The sequence below is a fragment of the Hylobates moloch genome, unplaced genomic scaffold, assembly GCF_009828535.3.
Source record: "Hylobates moloch isolate HMO894 unplaced genomic scaffold, HMol_V3 SCAFFOLD_6, whole genome shotgun sequence".
NCBI classification, from domain to species: domain Eukaryota; kingdom Metazoa; phylum Chordata; class Mammalia; order Primates; family Hylobatidae; genus Hylobates; species Hylobates moloch.
This window is the reverse complement of record NW_026652281.1, coordinates 9,022,777-9,042,154: the sequence shown is the minus strand read 5'-3', so window position 1 is coordinate 9,042,154 and position 19,378 is coordinate 9,022,777. Positions and strand designations below refer to the sequence as shown.

The window sequence follows — 19,378 nt, the reverse complement described above, 5'->3', positions numbered from 1 at the left end:
TCGGCCTTCCAAAGCGCTGGGATTACAGGCATGAACCACTGTGCCTGGCCAGCAACTGCTCTTAAGCTCTGCTCCACTTGCCTTCGTTTGGGATGCTGACTGGATCACGCTGGTCCACCCTGCACTATAGATCTTGGTTACTTTCTCTAATGTCAAGATTTTGTTTTCTATTGTTGTTTCATTACAAGCCAGTGCAGCATCGTGCCACTTACACCCTGACATATTTATCCGTACCTCCACTAACTCATATGATGGGAAGAAAAAGATCACACATCAACATCAACGTATGGGCTACAAACAGGCCCTTCCACCAAAAAATATGACATGTGCTTTTCTTTTGGTAAAAAGCACTGAAGACAGTCAAATTTTTTTTTTATTTTTCAACCTAGTAATCTTTGTAACCTCCTGGTTTGAGATTTTAAAGGTCATCTTATTGCCCACTGAGTATAAGCTCTGGAAAATTGCAGGTGGTCATTTCTTCCAGGTGTTTTGAGAGGGGCCCATTCATCTCTTTGAGCTGATAGACATCTTTTCCTCTTATAACAATACAGTAGACTGGGTGCAGTGGCTCACACCTGTAATCCCAGCACAATGGGAGGCCTAGGTGGGCAGATCACTTGAGGCCAGGAGTTCAAGACCAGCCTGGCCAACACGGTGAAACCCCATCTCTACAAAAAAATACAAAATTTACCTAGGCATGCTCTTGTGTGTCCCAGATACCGGGAAGCCTGAGACACAAGAATCATTTGATCCCGGGAGGCAGAGGTTGCAGTGAGCTGAAATCATGCCACTGCATTCCAGCCTGGGCAATAGAGAGAGACCCTGTCTCAAACAAACAAACAAACAAACAAAAACTTTTATAACCCAGTATTCCCCATATTTATTTGACCCAGATACATTTTTGGAGGAATGACACCTGTTCTGGTTTGAATTGTGGCTCCTAAAGAGATATGTCAAAGTCCTAAGTCCCAGTTCTTCAGATGTAACCATACTGGGAAACAAGATCCCTGCAGATGTATTATAATTAGTTCAGATGACGTCACCCTGGACTAGGGTGGGCCCTTAATCCAATATGGCTGGTGTCCTGAGAAGAGGAGAAGGAACAGAGGCTCCCAGCATGCTTCTTCCCATCTGGGAGTGATGCATCTAGAAGCTGAGGGACACCAAGGCTTGCTGGCCAATACCAAAAGCTGGAAGAGGCAAGAAGGATTCTTCCCTAGAGCCCTCAGAGGGAGCATGGCACTGCCAGCACCTTTTTTCTTTCTTTCTTTCTTTTTTGTGAGATGGAGTTGTGCTCTGTTGCCCAGGCTGGAGTACAGTGGTGCCACCTAGGCTCACTTCAACCTCCGCCTCCCGGGTTCAAACCATTCTCCTGCCTCACCCTCCTGAGTAGCTGGAACTACAGGCACCCGCCACCACACCTGGCTAATTTTTGTATTTTTAGTAGAGACAGGGTTTCACCATGTTGGCTAGGCTGGTCTCGAACTCCTGGCCTCAAGTGATCTGCACGCCTCGGCCTCCCAAAGTGCTGGGATTAGGGGCATGAGCCACCACGCCCGGCCACTGCCAACATTTTGATTGCACACTTCCAGGCTCCAGAGCTGGGACAGAATACATTTCTGTTGTTTTAAGCCACTCAGTTTGTGATACTTTGTTCTGGGAAACTAATACAGCATCCATTAGCATCTCTCAGACAGTTTGAGAAGCCCTGAACTAGAATCATTCAAAAGCAACCCCTGACGACTAAAAAGACCAAATAATTAGTCTGTGCAGGAAATTGTTTTTTCCAAACTCCACGTAATATTTGTTTTATTTATAATAAGAGGAAATACATTTGAACAAAGAAGCTCTCATAGTACTGGCAATTTTATATATGTCTCTGTTATTCTAATTTTTTTTACTTGCTGGGCTTGGTAATTCTTCAATGGACACGAAAATTATGACCTAGAGAGACTAGAGTCGCTGGTAAGCGTAGGCCTGAGGCCCTGGGCGTCCCCACTGGTAGATGGCGGCGTGTGGACGAACAGCTTAGACCTTGGGCAAAGCTTGTGCTAGTTGAGAGCGGCGAGTCTGGGACAGGGACCCAGGCTGCTCCCTGCTGCTTCCAGGCTCCTCTCTCTTACATTTAATGCCCAGGAAACTGAGTATCTTCATCAGCAGCAAATCTACGATCTCCCCTTCCTCCGACAGCTGCAAGACAAAGAACCAGGCAATGCACATAGAACCATCTTCTTTGGGGGCTTTTCTTTCAAAGGGGAAATCACAGTTTTTATTTTTATTTATTTTATGTTATTGTTTGAGATGGAGTCTCGCTGTGTCGTCCAGGCTGGAGTGCAGTCGCGCAATCTTGGCTCACTGCAACTTCTGCCTCCCGAGTTCAAGCGATTCTCCTGCCTCAGCCTCCCAAGTAGCTGAGATTACAGGCACCTGCCATCATGCTGAGCTAATTTTTGTATTTTTAGTAGAGAGAGAGTTTCACCATGTTGGCCAGGCAGGTCTCAAACTCTTGATGTCTAGTGATCCGCCTGCCTCGGCATCCCAAAGTGCTGGGATGATTACAGGCTTGAGCCATTGCATCATCCCCAGCCGAAATCACAGTTTTATTGTCCAGTTTGGTCTCAACCTGGGTTACTTCACTGTTCAGAGCAGTTTTAGGGTGGAAAGCCCTCCCTCTGGGAATCCCAAGGGTGTGTGCTCCATCCTTGATCCTCAGTGGGCTCCCTCCTCCTCTCCATTGAGGATGACTGAGTTTTCACTGCAACATTTCAAATTCCCAAGCCAGTGCAGAGTAAGCCTCGGCTGGGCGGCTGAGCCTGAAGTTAAACAGCATGCGGGCCCCCTTCTGAGATGAGCAACTCCCCTTTTCCTCTAGGTCAGAGTGTTGGTGGTGGCTCCTTTCTTTTTTTTTTTTTTTTTTTCAGACAGAGTCTAGCTCTGTCGCCCAGGCTGGAGTGCAGTGGCTCAATCTCGGCTCACTGCAGCCTCTGCCTCCTGGATTCCAGCTATTCTCCTGCCTCAGCCTCCTGAGTAGCTGGGATTATAGGCACGCACCACCATGCCCAGCTAAGTTTTGTATCTTTGGTAGAGACAGGGTTTCACCATGTTGGCGGGGCTGGTCTCGAACTCCTGACCTCAGGTGATTCACCCACCTCGGCCTCCAAAAGTGCTAGGATTAGAGGCGTGAGCCACTGCGCCTGGCCTCATAGTTCTTTATTATTATTCCTTCTGCTTGCTCTGTTTACCTCCTGGCCTAGCCTTGTACGAGAGGAAGTTCTGGGAATGAAAAATTAAATTGGTGTTTCCCTCTGGCTTTCCCACACTTCTCAACCATATATACATATTTAAGAGTGACTTAAAGCAAAGAAAGAACAGCTTCCAGGAAACAGGAATGGCAGACTTCACATAAGGGATACAGGTACCAACCAGGCACGTTCAGTAAACTCGTCAGAAAATGCGCTCTACCACCCCAACAGAGACTGTTAAGAACTTATGTACAGGCTGAGCACAGGGGCTTATATCTATAATCCCAGGATTTGGGGAGGCCAAGGTGAGAAGACTGCTTGATCCTAGGAGCTCGAGTCCATCCTAGGCAACATAGTGAGACCCCATCGCTACAAATAATTTTAAAAATCACAGCCGGGAGTGGTGGCTCGCACCTGTAATCCCAGCACTTTGGGAAGCCGAGGTGGACAGATCACCTGAGGTCAGGAGTTCGAGACCACCCTGACCAAAATGGTGAAACCCCATCTCTACTAAAAATACAAAATTCGTTGGGCATGGTGGGCACATGCCTATAATCCCAGCTACTTGGGAGGCTGAGGCAGGAGAATTGCTTGAACCCAGGTGGCAGAGGTTGCAGTGAGCTGAGATCAGCTGCCATTGCACTCCAGCCTGGCAACAAGAGCAAAACTCCCTCTCAAAAAAAAAAAAAAAAAGAAGAATGTTTAAAAATCAGGCCAGGTGTGATGGTTCACACCTATAATTCTAGCACTGTGGGAGGCTGAGGCAGGCAGGTCACTTGAGCCCAGAAATTTGAGACCAGCCCAGCCAACATGGGGAAACCCCATCTCTACCAAAAATACAAAACTGTTAGCCAGGCGTACTGCAGTCCCAGCTACTGGGAAGGCTGAGGTGGGAGGATCGTTTGAGTCCGGGAGGCTGAGGTTTCTGTGAGTCGAGATTGCACCACTGCACTGCAGCCAGGGCGACAGAGCAAGCCCCTTTCTCAAAATCAAGCAAGCAAACAAACAAACAGAAGAATTCATGTACAAAGGTCCTGCACATTGCTGCTGGGGATTTAAAATGGTACAGCTGCTTCAGAAAACAGTGTGGCAGGTCTTCCAACAATTAAAGAGTTACTGTGCAACCCAGAAATTTCACTTCCAGGTATATGCCCAAGAGAAGTGAAAACACATGTCCATATGAAATTCTGCCCACAAAATGTTCATAGCAGCATTGTTTGTAAAAGCCAAAATACGGAAACAACCCAAATACCCATCAGCTGAGGAACGGATAAGCACATCGTTGTTATACCTACACAATGGAATATGACTCAGCCCTAAGAAGGAATGACATGTGGATACACCCTACGAGACGGATGAATCTTGAAGACACGATGCTAAATGAAATAAGCCAGACACAAAAGGCCACGTATTGTCCGAGCTCATTTATATGAATATGAATTTCCAGAATAGGCAAATCCCAAGAAATAGAACGTAGATTAGTGGTTGCCAGGGGCTGGAGGCATGGACATGGGAGGTGATTATTAATGGGTAGGGGGCCTCTTTGTGGTACTGAAAATGTTCTGGGCCCAGGTGCAGTGGCTCACACCTGTAATCCCAGCACTTTGGGAGGCCGAGGCTGGCAGATCACCTGAGATCAGGAGTTCGAGACCACCCTGGCCAACATGGTAAAACCCATCTCTACTAAAAATACAAAAAATAGCTGGGTGTGGTGGTGGGCACCTGTAATCCCAGCTACTCAGTAGGCTGAGGCAGGAGAATCACTTGAACTTGGGAGGAGGAGGTTGCAGTGAGCCAAGATCACGCCACTGCACTCTAGCCTGCGCGACAGAGCAAGACTCTGGCTCAAAACAAAACAAAACGAAACAAAAAACAAAACAAACAAAAAAAAAACAGAAAAGAAAAGAAAAAAAGAAAAAGAAAATGTTCTGGGGCTGGGTGTGGTGGCTCACACCTGTAATCCTAGCACTTCAGGAAGCCAAAGCAGGTGGATTGCTTGAGCCTAGGAGTTAGTTTGAGAACAACCTGGGCCACATAGCAAAACCCTGTCTCTATAAAAAAAAAAAAAAAAAAAAAAAATGAAGGCCGGGTGTGGTGGCTAATACCTGTAATCCCAATACTTTGGAAGGCTGAGGCGGGCAAATCACAAGGTCAGAAGTTCGAGACCAGCCTAGCTAACATGGTGAAACCTCGGTTCTACTAAAAATACAAAAAATTAGCCAGGCATGCTGGCGTGCTCCTGTAGTCCCAGCTACTTGGGAGGCTGAGGCAGGAGAATCACTTAAACCTGGGAGGTGGAGGTTGCAGTGAGCCAAGATCTGCCACTACACTCCAGCCTGGGCGACGGAGCGAGACGCTGTCTCAAAAAAAGAAAGAGAAAGAAAATATTCTGGAATTAGTGACAATGTTTGCACAACTCCGTGAATATACTAAAAAACATTTAATTGTATGATTTAAAATGGCTAATTTTATGGCACATGAAATACATCTTCATTGTTAAAAAAATAATTTATTTAGAAGGACAACTTCAGTCTTCTGATAGAAGGAACCCACTCTGAGAAAGTAACTTTAATTAAAGGTGGCTACCTAATTGCACCTCCAAATTAAGGTACAGTTGGAATACCTCGGCATCAGACCTAGCAATGCTCTCTGCTTCTTTGCTAAAATGAAAACATTTCCCCAACACTACAAAATTGTTTTGAATATATCAAATCTTTCTGCAGGACAAAGGCATTGTGGTATTACATGAACCATATTTGATCCTTGACCTCGGTTCCCATCACAGAGCTCCTGAAACCCTTCGAATTTACTAATAATAGGAGTGTCTTTTGCTATTCATAATGAGCCCCCTTTCATCACATCTGAGTTTTTGCTAATGAGTGACTTAGGGCAGGCCCCTAGATAGCTTCAGGATGGGGCAGGTCACTAGAAAATCCTCGGATGGTCAAGTCTCTGATAAAAAGAAAAAAAGCCATAATATTTACATATAACCCACACACATTCTCCTGTATACTTTAAGTCATCATCTATAAGTACCTTTTTTTTTTCTTTTTTTTTGAGATGGAGTTTTGCTCTTGTTGCCCAGGCTGGAGTGCAATGGCGCGATCTCGGCTCACCGCAACCTCTGCCTCCCAGGTTCAAGCAATTCTCCTGCCTCGCCGCCCGAGTGGCTGAGATTACAGGCATGCACCACTACGCCAGGCTAATTTTGTACTTTTAGTAGAGACGGGGTTTCCCCATGTTGGTCTTGAACTCCTGACCTCAGGTGATCAGCCAGCCTCAGCCTCCCAAAGCACTGGGATTACAGGCATGAGCCAGCGGACCCAGCCCAGTATATTGTTTTTTTATTTTAAAATTATATTAAAAATATGAAACACTTCGTGAATTTGCACAACCTCCTTGCACAGGGGTCATGCTGATCTTCTCTGTATCATTCCGATTTTAGCATATGTGCTGCTGAAGTGAACACTGGCTCAGTATTTTCAATAATTTTGTGCATGAAACAAAGTTTGTATTAAGTAGTTATATGTGGAATTTTCCATGTGTGTCACCTCATGTGAGCATGCAAACAATTTTGGATTTTGGAGCATTCTGGATTTCTGATTTTTGGATTAGGGATGCCCAATCGGTATAAGACACCCAGTTGGTGTCTGCTGGAGAATTGCTTGGTGTGTGGAGAAAATCTCCACACATTTGGTCACAGAAATGCTCTGTGTTAAGTGAGAGTTTAGTAGAAATAAAAATTTGTACTTCCTTTCCAAACACAGATCCGGGACACATGTTACAAGTGTACCAGAGACCATTTAGCAACAGAAGAGGGGCAGCATTCTTAGCATTCTTGAATCCTGTGGGCAATAACTTCCTGGTTTCCAGGAAAAATAACAATTTACAATGATCCTTTAACATGATGGAGTATGTCACCTTTATGAAATCTTTTGCAATTTAGAAAAACAACAATATCAAATTGCTGCTCTTGTATAGAAATGAAGAAATTCAAAGAAGAGTGTCTTTGTTAGACATGCAGATTTTTCTTTTTTTTCTTTTGAAACAGGACCTTGCTTTGTCACCCAGGCTGGAGTGCAGTGGCATGATCATAGCTCACCGCAGCCTCCATCTCCTGGGCTCAAGTGATCCTCCCACCTCAGCCTCCTCTGTAGCTAGGACTACAGGTGTGTGCCATCACACCTGGCTTAGGCATACAGATTAAAAGAATCTTTCAACTGGGACAGGAAGGGTGAGCTGCATAATACGTCACCCTTCACACAGTCATACCTTCAGAAGGGCAGGAAAAAAACAAAACAAAACAAAACCATACATCCAAGTCAGACAGACCCAGGTTGAAATCCCCTTTTCCTACTTTCTAACTCTGTGGTTCTAGGTAAATGATTTCATCTCTGTGAGCCTTGGTTGCCTTCTCTGTATGTTGTGAATAATTATACCTACTTCAGGGAGCTGTTTTGAGGATTAAATAAAACGTGCGAAGCCTTCAGCACAACTTCAGATGTGAAGAGAGCGCTGTGTGGGTGGTGCTGGTGGCTGTTATTAACCTGCAGTATGTGTGCTCATATCCCTCTTCCTGCAGGCAGCCCAGCAGGCCGACTCTTCCACGGGTGGGAGGTCAACCACGAGTGCCCGGCTTGTTGCCCTCCGAGCCATGAAGACGTGGGTTGAGGTTTTGGAGCGTAGTATGGGTTTTCGACCTTGGCTGTTCATTAACCTTAAAATTACCCAAAGAGAGGGCTGGGCGTGGTAGCTCATGCCTGTAATCCCAGCGCTTTGGGAGGCCGAGATTGGTGGATCACCTGAGGTCAGGAGTTCAAGACCAGCCTGACCAACATGGTGAAACCCCGTCTGTACTAAATACAAAAAATTAGCCAGATGTGGTGGCACATGCCTGTAATCCCAGCTACTTGGGAGGCTGAGGCAGGAGAATCGCATGAACCCAGGAGGTGGAGGTTACAGTGAGCCAAGACTGTGCCATTGCATTCCACCCTGGGCAACAAGAGCAAAAACTCCGTCTCAAGAAAAAAAAAGTTACACAAAAAGATTTCAAACATGCCAAGGGCTGGCTCATTCTCCCAGAGATTCTGTTGGTGTTGGTCTCTGCTGGTGTTGGTCTCTGTTGGTGTTGGTCTCTGTTGGTGTTGGTTTCTGTTGGTATTAGTCTCTGTTGGTATTAGTCTCTGTTGGTGTTGGTCTCTGTTGGTATTAGTCTCTGTTGGTACTAGTCTTTGTTGGTGTTGGTCTCTGTTGGTGTTGGTCTCTGTTGGTATTAGTCTCTGTTGGTATTGGTCTCCTCTGTTGGTGTTGGTCTCTGTTGGTGTTGGTCTCTGTTGGTATTAGTCTCTGTTGGTGTTGGTCTCTGTTGGTATTAGTCTCTGCTGGTATTGGTCTCCTCTGTTGGTGTTGGTCTCTGTTGGTATTAGTCTCTGTTGGTATTGGTCTCCTCTGTTGGTGTTGGTCTCTGTTGGTATTGGCCTCTGGCGGGGCAGCCGTTGTTTCCAAAAGGCCCCAGGTGATTCTAAGGTGCACTCAGGGTGGAGATCACTGGTGTCGCAAACGGAGTCTTACATTGGGAATCAGGAGACCCAGCTCTGGTCCTAGCCCTGCCCCTCACTTGCTTGTCATTTTGGGAAATTAATGTCTTCTGTCTATGCCTCAGTTTCCCCTCCTGTTAAATGAGGGCTCTGAGCTACAATGATCTCTCAAGTACCCTAAAGTCTAACACCGCTCCAGCCTCTTCACAGTTCAATGACTGATGAGGAATAGGCCAAAGCAACTCACCTGATTGAATTTTTGCTCCTCACTGAAGGCCACCAGGATGACAGACATAAACAGGTTCAGCACCACAAATGTCATAAAAACGATGCAGGACCCAATGAGGAAGGAGCCAAGCACTGGGCTATAGTCGAGGACCTGTCAGAAAGAAAGCCAGGGTCATCCAGTGTCCTGGGTCCCAGCAGCAACTTCGCCTAATGGGAACTCTCAGAGGGAAAATGGTCCTTAGAGCTAGCCAGAGCCTGGAGCCCGAAAGGTCCCCTCTGCCTGGCGCTGAGAGAGTTGGGCAAGGAGAGAACGGGCAGCCCCTCACTTTCCACGGCTGCCACCTCCAAAGACGGCTGCCCTTTCTGCCCAGGGTAGGGGGTGTTTCCTTAGGGAGACCCCTGTACAGCCCTCCGCTGAGTAGCCAGCGCCAGATGTTCCTCTGTGAGCAGGGGTCCCAAGGGCAAGCTGTGGGCTCTAGCAGAGGTGTCCACCTAGAGGACGGGGAACATTTCGGTTTGTCCAAACTTGCCTGGTGCTTGCCAGGCCATGGGCCCACGGGATGGCACGGGGCGGGGTGGGCAGGGAGTGCTTTTTCTAATCTTCCTAGAGGCTCAGTGTAGATGGCAGCACCCATGCCCTCACCCCATTACCTCCTCGTAGTTGAAGATTCCCAACTGAAGGCTGATCATCGTCTCCGCCGCATCAAAGAGGGTTTTGTAGGAACGGAGTTTCCAACCAAATATTAAGTTCGACTGTCATGGAAAGAATTCTCATGAATAGGGAAGGAGGCTGCCAAGGCCCACAAAGCCTGCTGTTTCACAGCGGGGTGGGTGGTCTGTGTCAGCCACTGCCCTGGCCGGGCTGATCAAGCTACTATACCTACAGGGGTGTGCAACTGGGTGTGTGTACCCAACTGGTTTTTGTTTGTTTTTTTGTGAGATGGAGTCTTGCTCTGTCACCCAGGCTGGAGTACAATAGTTCAATCTGGGCTCACTGCAGCCTCCGCCTCCTGGGTTCAAGCGATTCTCCTGCCTCAGTCTCACAAGTGGCTGGGACTACAGGCACACACCACCATGTCTGGCTAATTTTTATGTTTTTTGTTGACACAGGGTTTCACCATGTTGGTCAGGCTGGCCTCGAACTCCGGATCTCAGGTGATCCACCCACCTTGGCCTCCCAAAGTGATAGGATTATGGGCGTGAGCCACTGCATCCGGTCCATAACTGGTTCTATATGGCATGCATGTGTTTCTCTGTGTGGGTCTGAGCGTGCAAGACCACACATGTGTCTGTGTGAGAGTGTACATGTGTATGCCTGTGGGCATCAATATCTGCATATATGCACTTGTGTGTATGTATGTGTATATATGTGTATGTGTGTATCTACGTGCAGTGTATTTGTGTGCACATGCATGTGTACATATGTGTGTATCCATGTGTAGTGTTTATGTGTGTGCATGTGTGTCTATATTTGTATGTGTGTACATGTATGCACGTGCATGTGTGCATGTGTGTATATGTGTACGTGTGTGTGTATGTATGTGTATACGTGTGCATGTGTGTAGGTGTGCACGTGTGTGCATCCATGTGCATGTGTGTGTCATGTTTCTGGAAGTGCTGCCTGGATAACCTTGTCCAGCACCTTTATAGTGTCCATGGCCTGTTGATGATGTCTATCTTTATGCCCACCAGGATGAGGGAGTGCCCAGGGTGCCTCTGGGGCTCATGTAGCCACCTGCTAAGCCACCACTGTGTTCCCCAGATGTGGTGCAAATACCTGACAATGAGTCTGGGCACTCTGTGGCTCCAAACTCTTGGCTCTGGGGAACTGGGTTGAATGGACGATGGGCTTCTGCCTGGGTGAGGCCCTCCCCTCACCACATTTTCCCTCACCACAACCTTTCACTCCCAAGACCTTCCCAGGGCTGTGGTGTCAGAGGGAGGCCCAGCAGCCCCTGGCTCTGGCTCTGAGTTGATGACTTTTGGTCCCATGGGACTCCGCAATGTCCCTGCAGCCCAGACACTGCATGGAGGACTGAAGAAATCCACATTAGGATTTAGACGGGAGCTTTCACCAAAATCACAGACTCCAACTTTCCGGGACACACCCGCCATCACTCCCTCAGTTCACCCCACCTGTTTCCAAGGCTGGGAGAGGAAGATCGGGTGGGGCTAGGGATGGAAGGGGGTCAAGGCTGAGGTTACAGGGAGGCAGAGTGGGGTGAGGGTTGGGGTGGAGTGGGGACTAGGATGTGATGGGCTGGGGGATAGGATGATCAGGGAGGAGTGGAAGGCAAGAGACTGGATGGAGCCAGGGTGAGAATGGGGAAGGCCCTGGGTAGGGAGTGGGCCAGGATTGCCCTAAAGGCCAGAGATGAGTGGAAGGCCAGGGCTCGCATGGGAACGTGGTGGGCAGTAGGGTGTGTATTTAGAAGGACATCAGGATGTGGTGGGGGCCAGGATGTAAGAGGGGCTTTGCTTCTCACATGATCGTAAAAAATAATTGAAAATTTAATGTTTTTGGCTGGGCACGGTGGCTCACACCTGTAATCCCAGCACTTTGGGAGGCCAAGGTAGGCAGATTACATGATGTCAGGAGTTTGAGATCAGCCTGGCCAACATGGTGAAACACTGTTTCTACCAAAAATACAAAAATTGGCCAGGTGTCATGGCACATGTCTGTTGTCCCAGCTACTCGGGAGGCTGAAGCAAGAGAATCGCTTGAACCTGGGAGGCAGAGGCTGCAATAAGCCAAGATTGTGACACTCAGCCACAGTTTGGGCAGCAGAGTGAGATTCTGCCTCAAAAAAAAAAGAAAAAAGAGAAAAAAAGGCCAGGCACGGTCGCTCATGCCTGTAATCCCAGCACTTTGGGAGGCCGAGGTGGGTGGATCACCTGAAGTCAGGTCAGTTCGAGACCAGCCTGACCAACATGGTGAAACCCTGTCTCTACTAAAAATGCAAAATTAGCCAGGCATGGTGGTGCACACCTGTAATCCCAGGTACTCAGGAGAATGAGGCAAGAGAATCGCTTGAACCTGGGAGGTAGAGGTTGCAGTGAGCCTAGATCGTGCCACTGCACTCGAACCTGGGCAGCAGAACAAGACTTCGTCTCAACAAAAAAAAAGAAAATTTAATGTTTTCATTTATGTTTTTCTACACAGGGCCAAGTTTGTCAATGTGCTCTTAGTGTTAAAGTGCTGAGTGAAGTGGCATTGGCCCTCCCAAGTTCATGAGTCATGTCTTGGACAACAAGCACTGGCATGGCCTGTGGACGTATCTACCTTCGCGTCCTCACCTCTGCCCCAACTCAAGGACGTGGTGGCCCCATCCATCCCCCAGCACGGCAGCAGTGCTCTGAGTGTGTCTAGGACTTAGCCCTGTGCCTTCTGACCAGTTGGGAAGCCAGGAGAACTGGCACATCCAGGAGGGGTCTAGAGGCAGAAAGGAATTCTTCCTGAACCTGGACCCTTTCAGCACTAGAGCCTATGCCTCCTCACCCTACCCACCTGAGCTCTCCAGCCTTTGCCATTTGAGATGACTGGTGCATGAGCTCACGGCGAAGAGACCCAGTACTTAGAAGAGCCACCACCTTCCTTGGGTTCCCAGGGTCTCCCTAACCCTAACTGTCCACTTCCCACCACCAATTAGCCTTGGCTTCTGCAGAGACCCGCCCCAAACTTTTCCCAAAGCAGATACTTACTGCGATGGAGTAAGCCAGGAGCATGGTAAGGATGACAACGATAAAGCCTGAAATGTCGCCCCAGGCACGGCATAGGGCTGCCGTGATCATGTTCATTGTGGGATTCAACCTGAGCAGACGCCAAAGCTTCACCGTGGACAGGAGTACCAGGAAGGCAATGAGGTAGCCAAGGGCGGCATTAGCTGCTGCTGTCTCACTGAAGCTGATGCCTCTGTGGGACCAAAATGCAAAGGCTGGGTCTAGAGACCTGGAGCAGTTCAGCCAGAACTCATCTAGATGCAGGATTAGACCTATCGGCATTTCGGGATGTGGGATTAGTTTTATCATCATCTCATAGGCCATCAAGTCCAGAAACAGGTCTGGGAAAGAGCCATCCCAGTTCCCCCAGGTAGGTGATGATGATGAGGAGGAGGAGGAGGAGGAAGCTGGGAATTGTGGTATGAGAGTGATAATGACGATGACAGTGATGATGATGGTGATGATGCTGAAGATGATGGTGATGGTGATGAAGATGATAATTGTAGGTGGACTTCATGGTGTGCAGTGGTAATCCTAGCTACTCAAGAGGCTGAGGCAGGAGGATCACTTGAGTTCAGGGGTTTGAAGCTGTAGTGAGCTATGACCATCATCAGTGAGACGGCAGCAGACCAATCAACACATGGTTTTCTCTGGGATGTTGGACTCAAGACATTTTTTTTTTCTGATCTGTTTTTAAAAGTTTTACAGTCCAGGCATGGAGGCTCACACCTGTAATCCCAGCACTTTGGGAGGCCAAGGCAGGCAAATCACCTGAGGTCAGGAGTTTGAGACCAGCCTGGCCAACATGGCGAATCCCTGTCTCTAGCAAAAATATAAAAATCGGTCAGGCGTGGTGGCTCATGCCTGTAATCCCAGCTACTTAGAAGGCTGAGGCAAGAGAATCTCTTGAACCCAGGAGGCAGAAGTTGCAGTGAGATGAGATCATGACACTGCACTCTAGCCTAGGTGACAAGAGTAAACCCCTGTCTCAAAAATAAAAAATAAATAAAAGTTTTATGAAGCCACATGGTATTTCTTGTTAACTGAAAAACTGCAGTCACAAAAAAAGAACAAAACCATGTCCTTTGCAGTTGCATGGATGCAGCTGGAGGCCGTTATCCTAAGCGAAATAACACAGGAACAGAAAATCAAATACTGCATGTTCTCACTTATAAGTGGGAGCTAAACATTAGGTAGCCATGGATATAAAGATGGAAACAATAGACACTGGGGGCTACAAGACTGGAGGGAGGCAGGCAAGGCTTGAGAAACTAACTGCTGGGTACTGCGCTCACTGCTTCTGTATCGAGGTCATTTGCACCCCAAACCTCAGCATCACGTAACAAACCTTCACATGTACCCCCTGAACCTAAATAAAATTTGAGGCCAGGTGCAGTGGATCATGCCTGCAATCTCAGCACAGTGGGAGGCTGAGGCAGGAAGATCACTTGAGGCCAGGAGTTCGAGATCAGCATGGGGAACAATGTGAGACTCCTGTCTCTATAAAAAAAAAAAAATAGAAATTACTTAAAAAAGAAAAAAGAAAAACTTGTGAGGCCTGCCTTCTAGGCATTCTACAGAAAAAGCCTTTTTGAACAGGCTCAAGGTGGCACTGCCTTCCTGAAGTTCTGTGATCTGCAGGGCTTTCCCAGTGCTCCCCTCCAAGGTTGGACCTACTCAGGGCAGCTCTCTACAGGGCCACACCGAGGGACACAAAGCACAGGCTGGGTTTGCCACCTTGGGTACTCGCCAGGCCTCAGTGACAATCATCCTTTTACCCAAATCTCCTGCCTTCCAGAATCTTCCTTCCCTTTGAGCAGACTGCAGTTGCTGGTACAAACGGTTGCTTCCGCCTTTGACTCCAGCAGCTCCTTTCTCCGGTCTCTCTTAAAGACCTAACGCTGGCTGGGCATGGCGGCTTGCACCTGTAATCCCAGCACTTTTGGAGACTGAGGCTGGTGGATCACCTGAGGTCTGGAGTTCACAACCAGCCTGGCCAGCATGGTGAAACCCCATCTCTACTAAAAATACAAAAAATTAGCCGGGCATGGTGGCCGGCACCTGTAGTTCCAGCTACTCGGGAGGCTGAGGGAGGAGAATCCCTTCAACCCAGGATGCAGAGGTTGCAGTGAGCTGAGATCACGCCATAACACTCCAGCCTGAGCAACGAGAGCAAAACTCTGTCTCAAAACAAAATAACAACAACAACAACATAAAGAAGACCTAATTCTGTCTCATGCCATTTAATTGCTTATATAGATGGAAAAAATAACAATACATAAGCCCTCTTTTATTTTAATTTTATTTTATTTTTCAGATGGACTCTGGCTCTGTTACCCAGGCTGGAGTGCAGTGGCACAATCTTTGCTTACTGCAACCTCCTCCTCCTGGGTACAAGCGATTCTCCTGCCTCAGACTCCTGAGTAGCTGGGAGTGTAGGCACGCTTCACCATGCCCAGCTAATTTTTGTATTTTTAGCAGAGATGGGGCTTCATAATGTTGGCCAGGCTGGTCTTGAACTCCTGACCTTGTAATCCGCCCGCTTCGGCCTGCCAAAGTGCCAGGATTATAGGCATAAACCACCGCACCCAGCCTGGCTTCAGTATTTTTAATGTCTCCTTGGCGTTATTCTCGTATGTAGCCAAGGTTGCGAACCATGCTTTATTACGGCTAACTGCCTTCATAAAGGAGGGCTGGCTGGGCATGGAGGCTCATGCCTGTAATCCCAACGCTTTGGGAAGCCAAGGCAGGAGGAATGCTTGAGCCCGGGAGTTCAAGACCAACTCGGGCAACAGAGCAAATCCTCATCTCTACAGATAATTTAAAAATTACCTGAGTGGCCAAGCGCGGTGGCTCATGGCTGTAATCCCAGCACTTTGGGAGGCCAAGGTGGGCAGATCACGAGGTCAGGAGTTCGAGACCAGCCTGCCCAACATGGTGAAACCCCGTCTCTACTAAAAATACAAAAATTAGACGGGCGTAGTGGCGTGCGCCTGTAATCCAGCTACACAGGAGACTGAGGGTGGAGAATTGCTTCAACCTGGGAGGCGGAGGTTGCGCTGAGCCAAGATGGTGCCACTGCACTCCAGCCTGGGTGACAGAGCAAGACCCCTCTCAAAACAAATAAAAGAGGCCATAAGCCCTCTTTTATTAGGTGTGAGCTACCGTGCCCAGCCCGAAGCCTTCAATACTTAAAAGAGAAAATCGGGCTAGAGAGGAAAGAGGGAGGGTCTGGTGACACTATTGAATCCACATGTTGCCAGAGAAAAGGAGCAGGTGGGGAATAGTCAATGATGTATTTGTCTCATGCTCAGTAAGTGGGCAATTCACATAAGATAAGGTGAACATGGAGCTGCCGCCTGCGGAGATCCACCTTTTAGCTGTAACTCTCTCTTTAGGAACAAAACGAAAGGCAGTTTCTTGCATGACTCAACTTTCAGCTTCATTTTTCTTTTTCCTTTTGGCAGACTGCATTGGGGTCCCAAGATTTTATTTTCCTTTCATGCAACTTAACCTCTCCAAGCATCATTACATGTCATTTCCTCATTTGCAAAAAAAAGGATGATGAGGCTGGGCGTGGTGGCTCATGCCTGTAATCCCAGCACTTTGGGAAGTCGAGGGGGGCGGATCACGGGGTCAGGAGTTCGAGATCAGCCTGGCCAACATGGTGAAACCCCGTCTCTACTAAAAATACAAAAATTAGCCAGGTGTGGTGGTGCGCACTTGTAATCCCAGCTACTGGGGAGGCTGAGGCAGGAGAATGATTTGAACCCAGGAGGCAGAGGTTGCAGGGAGCTGAGATCATGCAACAGTCCGTCTCAAAAAACAAAAGAAAACGAAAAAAGGGATGGTGATAATATCATCTCTTAGAGGACTCCAGAGGATTCAAGTGTAGGTGAGATGAGACACTGCTTGTAATGTGGTGTTTATATGAAAGTGTATGACATTTAGCAATAACTCAATACATGTTAGCTGTATCTATAAAACGAATGAGTCAAGAAACCCAATGATTCCAAGCAAGGGAGGGGACCCTGGAGCCACACAAGTTAGGCTTAAATTACTTGTCTGCCACATTTTAGCTGTGCAGCCTTGGGGAAGTCACATGACCTCTCTGAGCCTCAATGTCTTTGTTTTTTTTTTTTGAGACCTAGTCTCCCTCTGTCACCCAGGCTGGAGTGCATTGGCGCAATCTTGGCTCACTGCAACTTCCGCTTCCCAGGTTCTAGCGATTCTCCCGCCTCCCGAGTGGCTGGGACTACAGGCGCCCGAGTAGCTGGGACTGCAGGTGCATGCCATCACGCCCAGCTAATTTTTGTGTTTTTAGTAGACATGGGGTTTCACCATATTGGCCAGGCTGGTCTTGAACTCCTGACCTCAAATGATCCACCCACCTTGGCCTCCCAAAGTGTTGGGATTACAGGTGTGAGCCACCGTGCCCAGCAATTTTTCCATTTTTAGTAGAGTTGGGGTTTCACTGTGTTGGCCAGGCTGGTCTCAATCTCCTAACCTCAAGTGATCTGCCCACCTCGGCCTCCCAAAGTGCTGGGATTATAGACATGAGCCACCACACCCTGCCCTCAATGTCTTTGTTAAATGGGGCGATGGTAACGCTGACCTTCATCAATTCTGATGATGATTCCCTAGGTGAATACATCCTGCCTACCACATAGTGGACACTTAGTGTATGGTAGCAGAGGTGAGCTAACTGGGGCCATAATACTTGCAAAGGACCTCCCCAAAAGGCCAAGAAGAGCCTAAGCCGGATGCCCGATGATCCTATGTTTTGGGAAGATTTGCACAAGATGTTCTATTTAGTCTGAGTCCTCTCCAATCATACTCACTTGCAGCTGGCCCTACACCTGAATCTAAGTGGCAGCTAGAGTTATCTCTACTAGGAGTGCCCCTTTACCCCTGAGGGTCCACAGCATTCCAAAACCTCCTTCTGATCCCTGGGCCTCAAACGGACCTGCAGGAAGAGGAGCCGGTGTGGGGAGCTGGGGGGCTGGGGAGACAGCCACTTACTCCTCCCTGTGGTTCCGGCAGCGCTGGAGGTCCCTTTCAGCCAGGACAGCCCTCTTCAGAAACACCGCCAGAGCGCTACAGCTGACCAGAATGATGGCCACTTCCAGAAGGTTCCACTTGCTGCGGAAATAGCCCCACTTCTGCTTCCTCATGCGCTTGCCCTGGAAAAAGAGCCTGAGGTTGTGGCCATGACTGTCCCCGCCCCCCAGGGCTGCTCCCTCCCCACCCCGGAGGGCCCTCTGGCAGGAGGCTCCCCCAGCTCTGGCCCCCATGCACAGAGTGCCCGGGGCCTCTCCCCGACCTTGTGCCCAGACCCACTGAGGTGGGATAACAGGGCCTGGAGGCAGGGAACCTAAGAACTAAATCAAATGGAAACACTTCAGCCATGACAGGAAATATCCTCTTCATTTACATAGGGTGTACCCTGAGTAAATGACTTTGTAACTTCACTTTAGCTTCTTCATTTACATAGGACGTACACTGAGTAACCAACGGAAACCTCTAGAACATATTTAAACCCAAAGAATTTTTTTTTTTTTTTTTGAGATGGAGTCTCACTCTGTTGCCCAGGCTGGAGTGTGGCGGGCCCCATCTCATCTCAGTGCAACCTCCGCCTCCCGGGTTCAAGCGATTCTCCTGCTTCAGCCTCCTAAGTAGCTGGGATTGCAGACGTGTGCCACTACACCCAGCTAATTTTTGTATTTGTAGTAGAGATGGGGTTTCACTTTGTTGGCCAGGCTGGTCTCAAACCCCTGACCTCAGGTGATCTGCCCGCCTCTGCTTCCCAAAGAGCTGGGATTACAACTGTGAGCCACCGCACCGGGCTGGCTGCAGTTTTGCAACATGAAAAGAGTTCATCCTCCTGAAGATGGATGGTAGTGACAGTTGCACAGTGATGTGAGTGGACCTAATGCCACTAAACACTTAAAACTGGTTAAAATGGCAAATTTCATGTTACGTATATTTCCCACAATTAAAAATAAATAATTTAGGCTGGGCACGGTGGCTCACGCCGGTAATCCCAGCACTTTGGGAGGCTGCGGCTGGCGGATCACAAGGTCAAGAGATCCAGACCATCCTGGCCAACATGGCGAAACCCCGTCTCTATTAAAAATACAAAAATTAGCCGGGCATGGTGGCCTGTAGTCCCACCTACTCAGGAGGCCGAGGCAGGAGAATCGCTTGAACCCTGGAGGTGGAGGTTAAAGTGAGCCGAGATCGCGCCACTGCACTCCAGCCTGGCGACAGAGCAAGACTGTGTCTCTAAATAAATAAATAAATAATTTTAAAAATTGCTGAGCATGGTGACTCATACCTCTGCAATACTTTGGGAGGCTGAGGCATGACAATCACTTGAACCCAGGAGTTAGAGAACAGCCTGGGCAAAATCACGAAGACAGGCCGGGCACAGTGGCTCATGCCTGTAATCTCAGTACTTTGGGACACCAAGGCGGACAGATCACTTGAGGTCAGGAGTTCGAGACCAGCCTGGCCAACATGGTGAAACCCTGTCTCTACTACAAATACAAAAATAAGCTGGAAATCGCTTGAACCCAGGAGGCAGAGTTTACGGTGAGCAGAGAATGCGCCACTGTACTCCAGCCTGGGCAACAGAGCAAGACCCCGTCT

General features: G+C 48.4%; 1 protein-coding gene and 1 non-coding gene across 2 annotated transcripts in view; both read right to left on the bottom strand.

Moving 5' to 3' along the window:
* Nucleotides 1-2,028: 2,028 nt before the first annotated feature.
* LOC116470317 (polycystin-1-like protein 2) overlaps nt 2,029-19,378 on the bottom strand; it is a 20,093-nt gene continuing 2,743 nt past the window's right edge. The window contains exons 3-7 of the mRNA XM_058440269.1: nt 17,750-18,066; nt 12,710-12,920; nt 9,659-9,760; nt 9,027-9,158; nt 2,029-2,190 (exon numbers count right to left, since the gene is read on the bottom strand). Coding sequence (XP_058296252.1) covers nt 2,029-2,190; nt 9,027-9,158; nt 9,659-9,760; nt 12,710-12,920; nt 17,750-18,066 — 924 coding nt within the window. The remainder of the gene's footprint in view (nt 2,191-9,026; nt 9,159-9,658; nt 9,761-12,709; nt 12,921-17,749; nt 18,067-19,378) is intronic.
* On the bottom strand, nt 6,605-6,711 carry LOC116471999 (U6 spliceosomal RNA). The gene has a single exon (XR_004248927.1). It is a non-coding gene; the product is annotated as a U6 spliceosomal RNA (small nuclear RNA).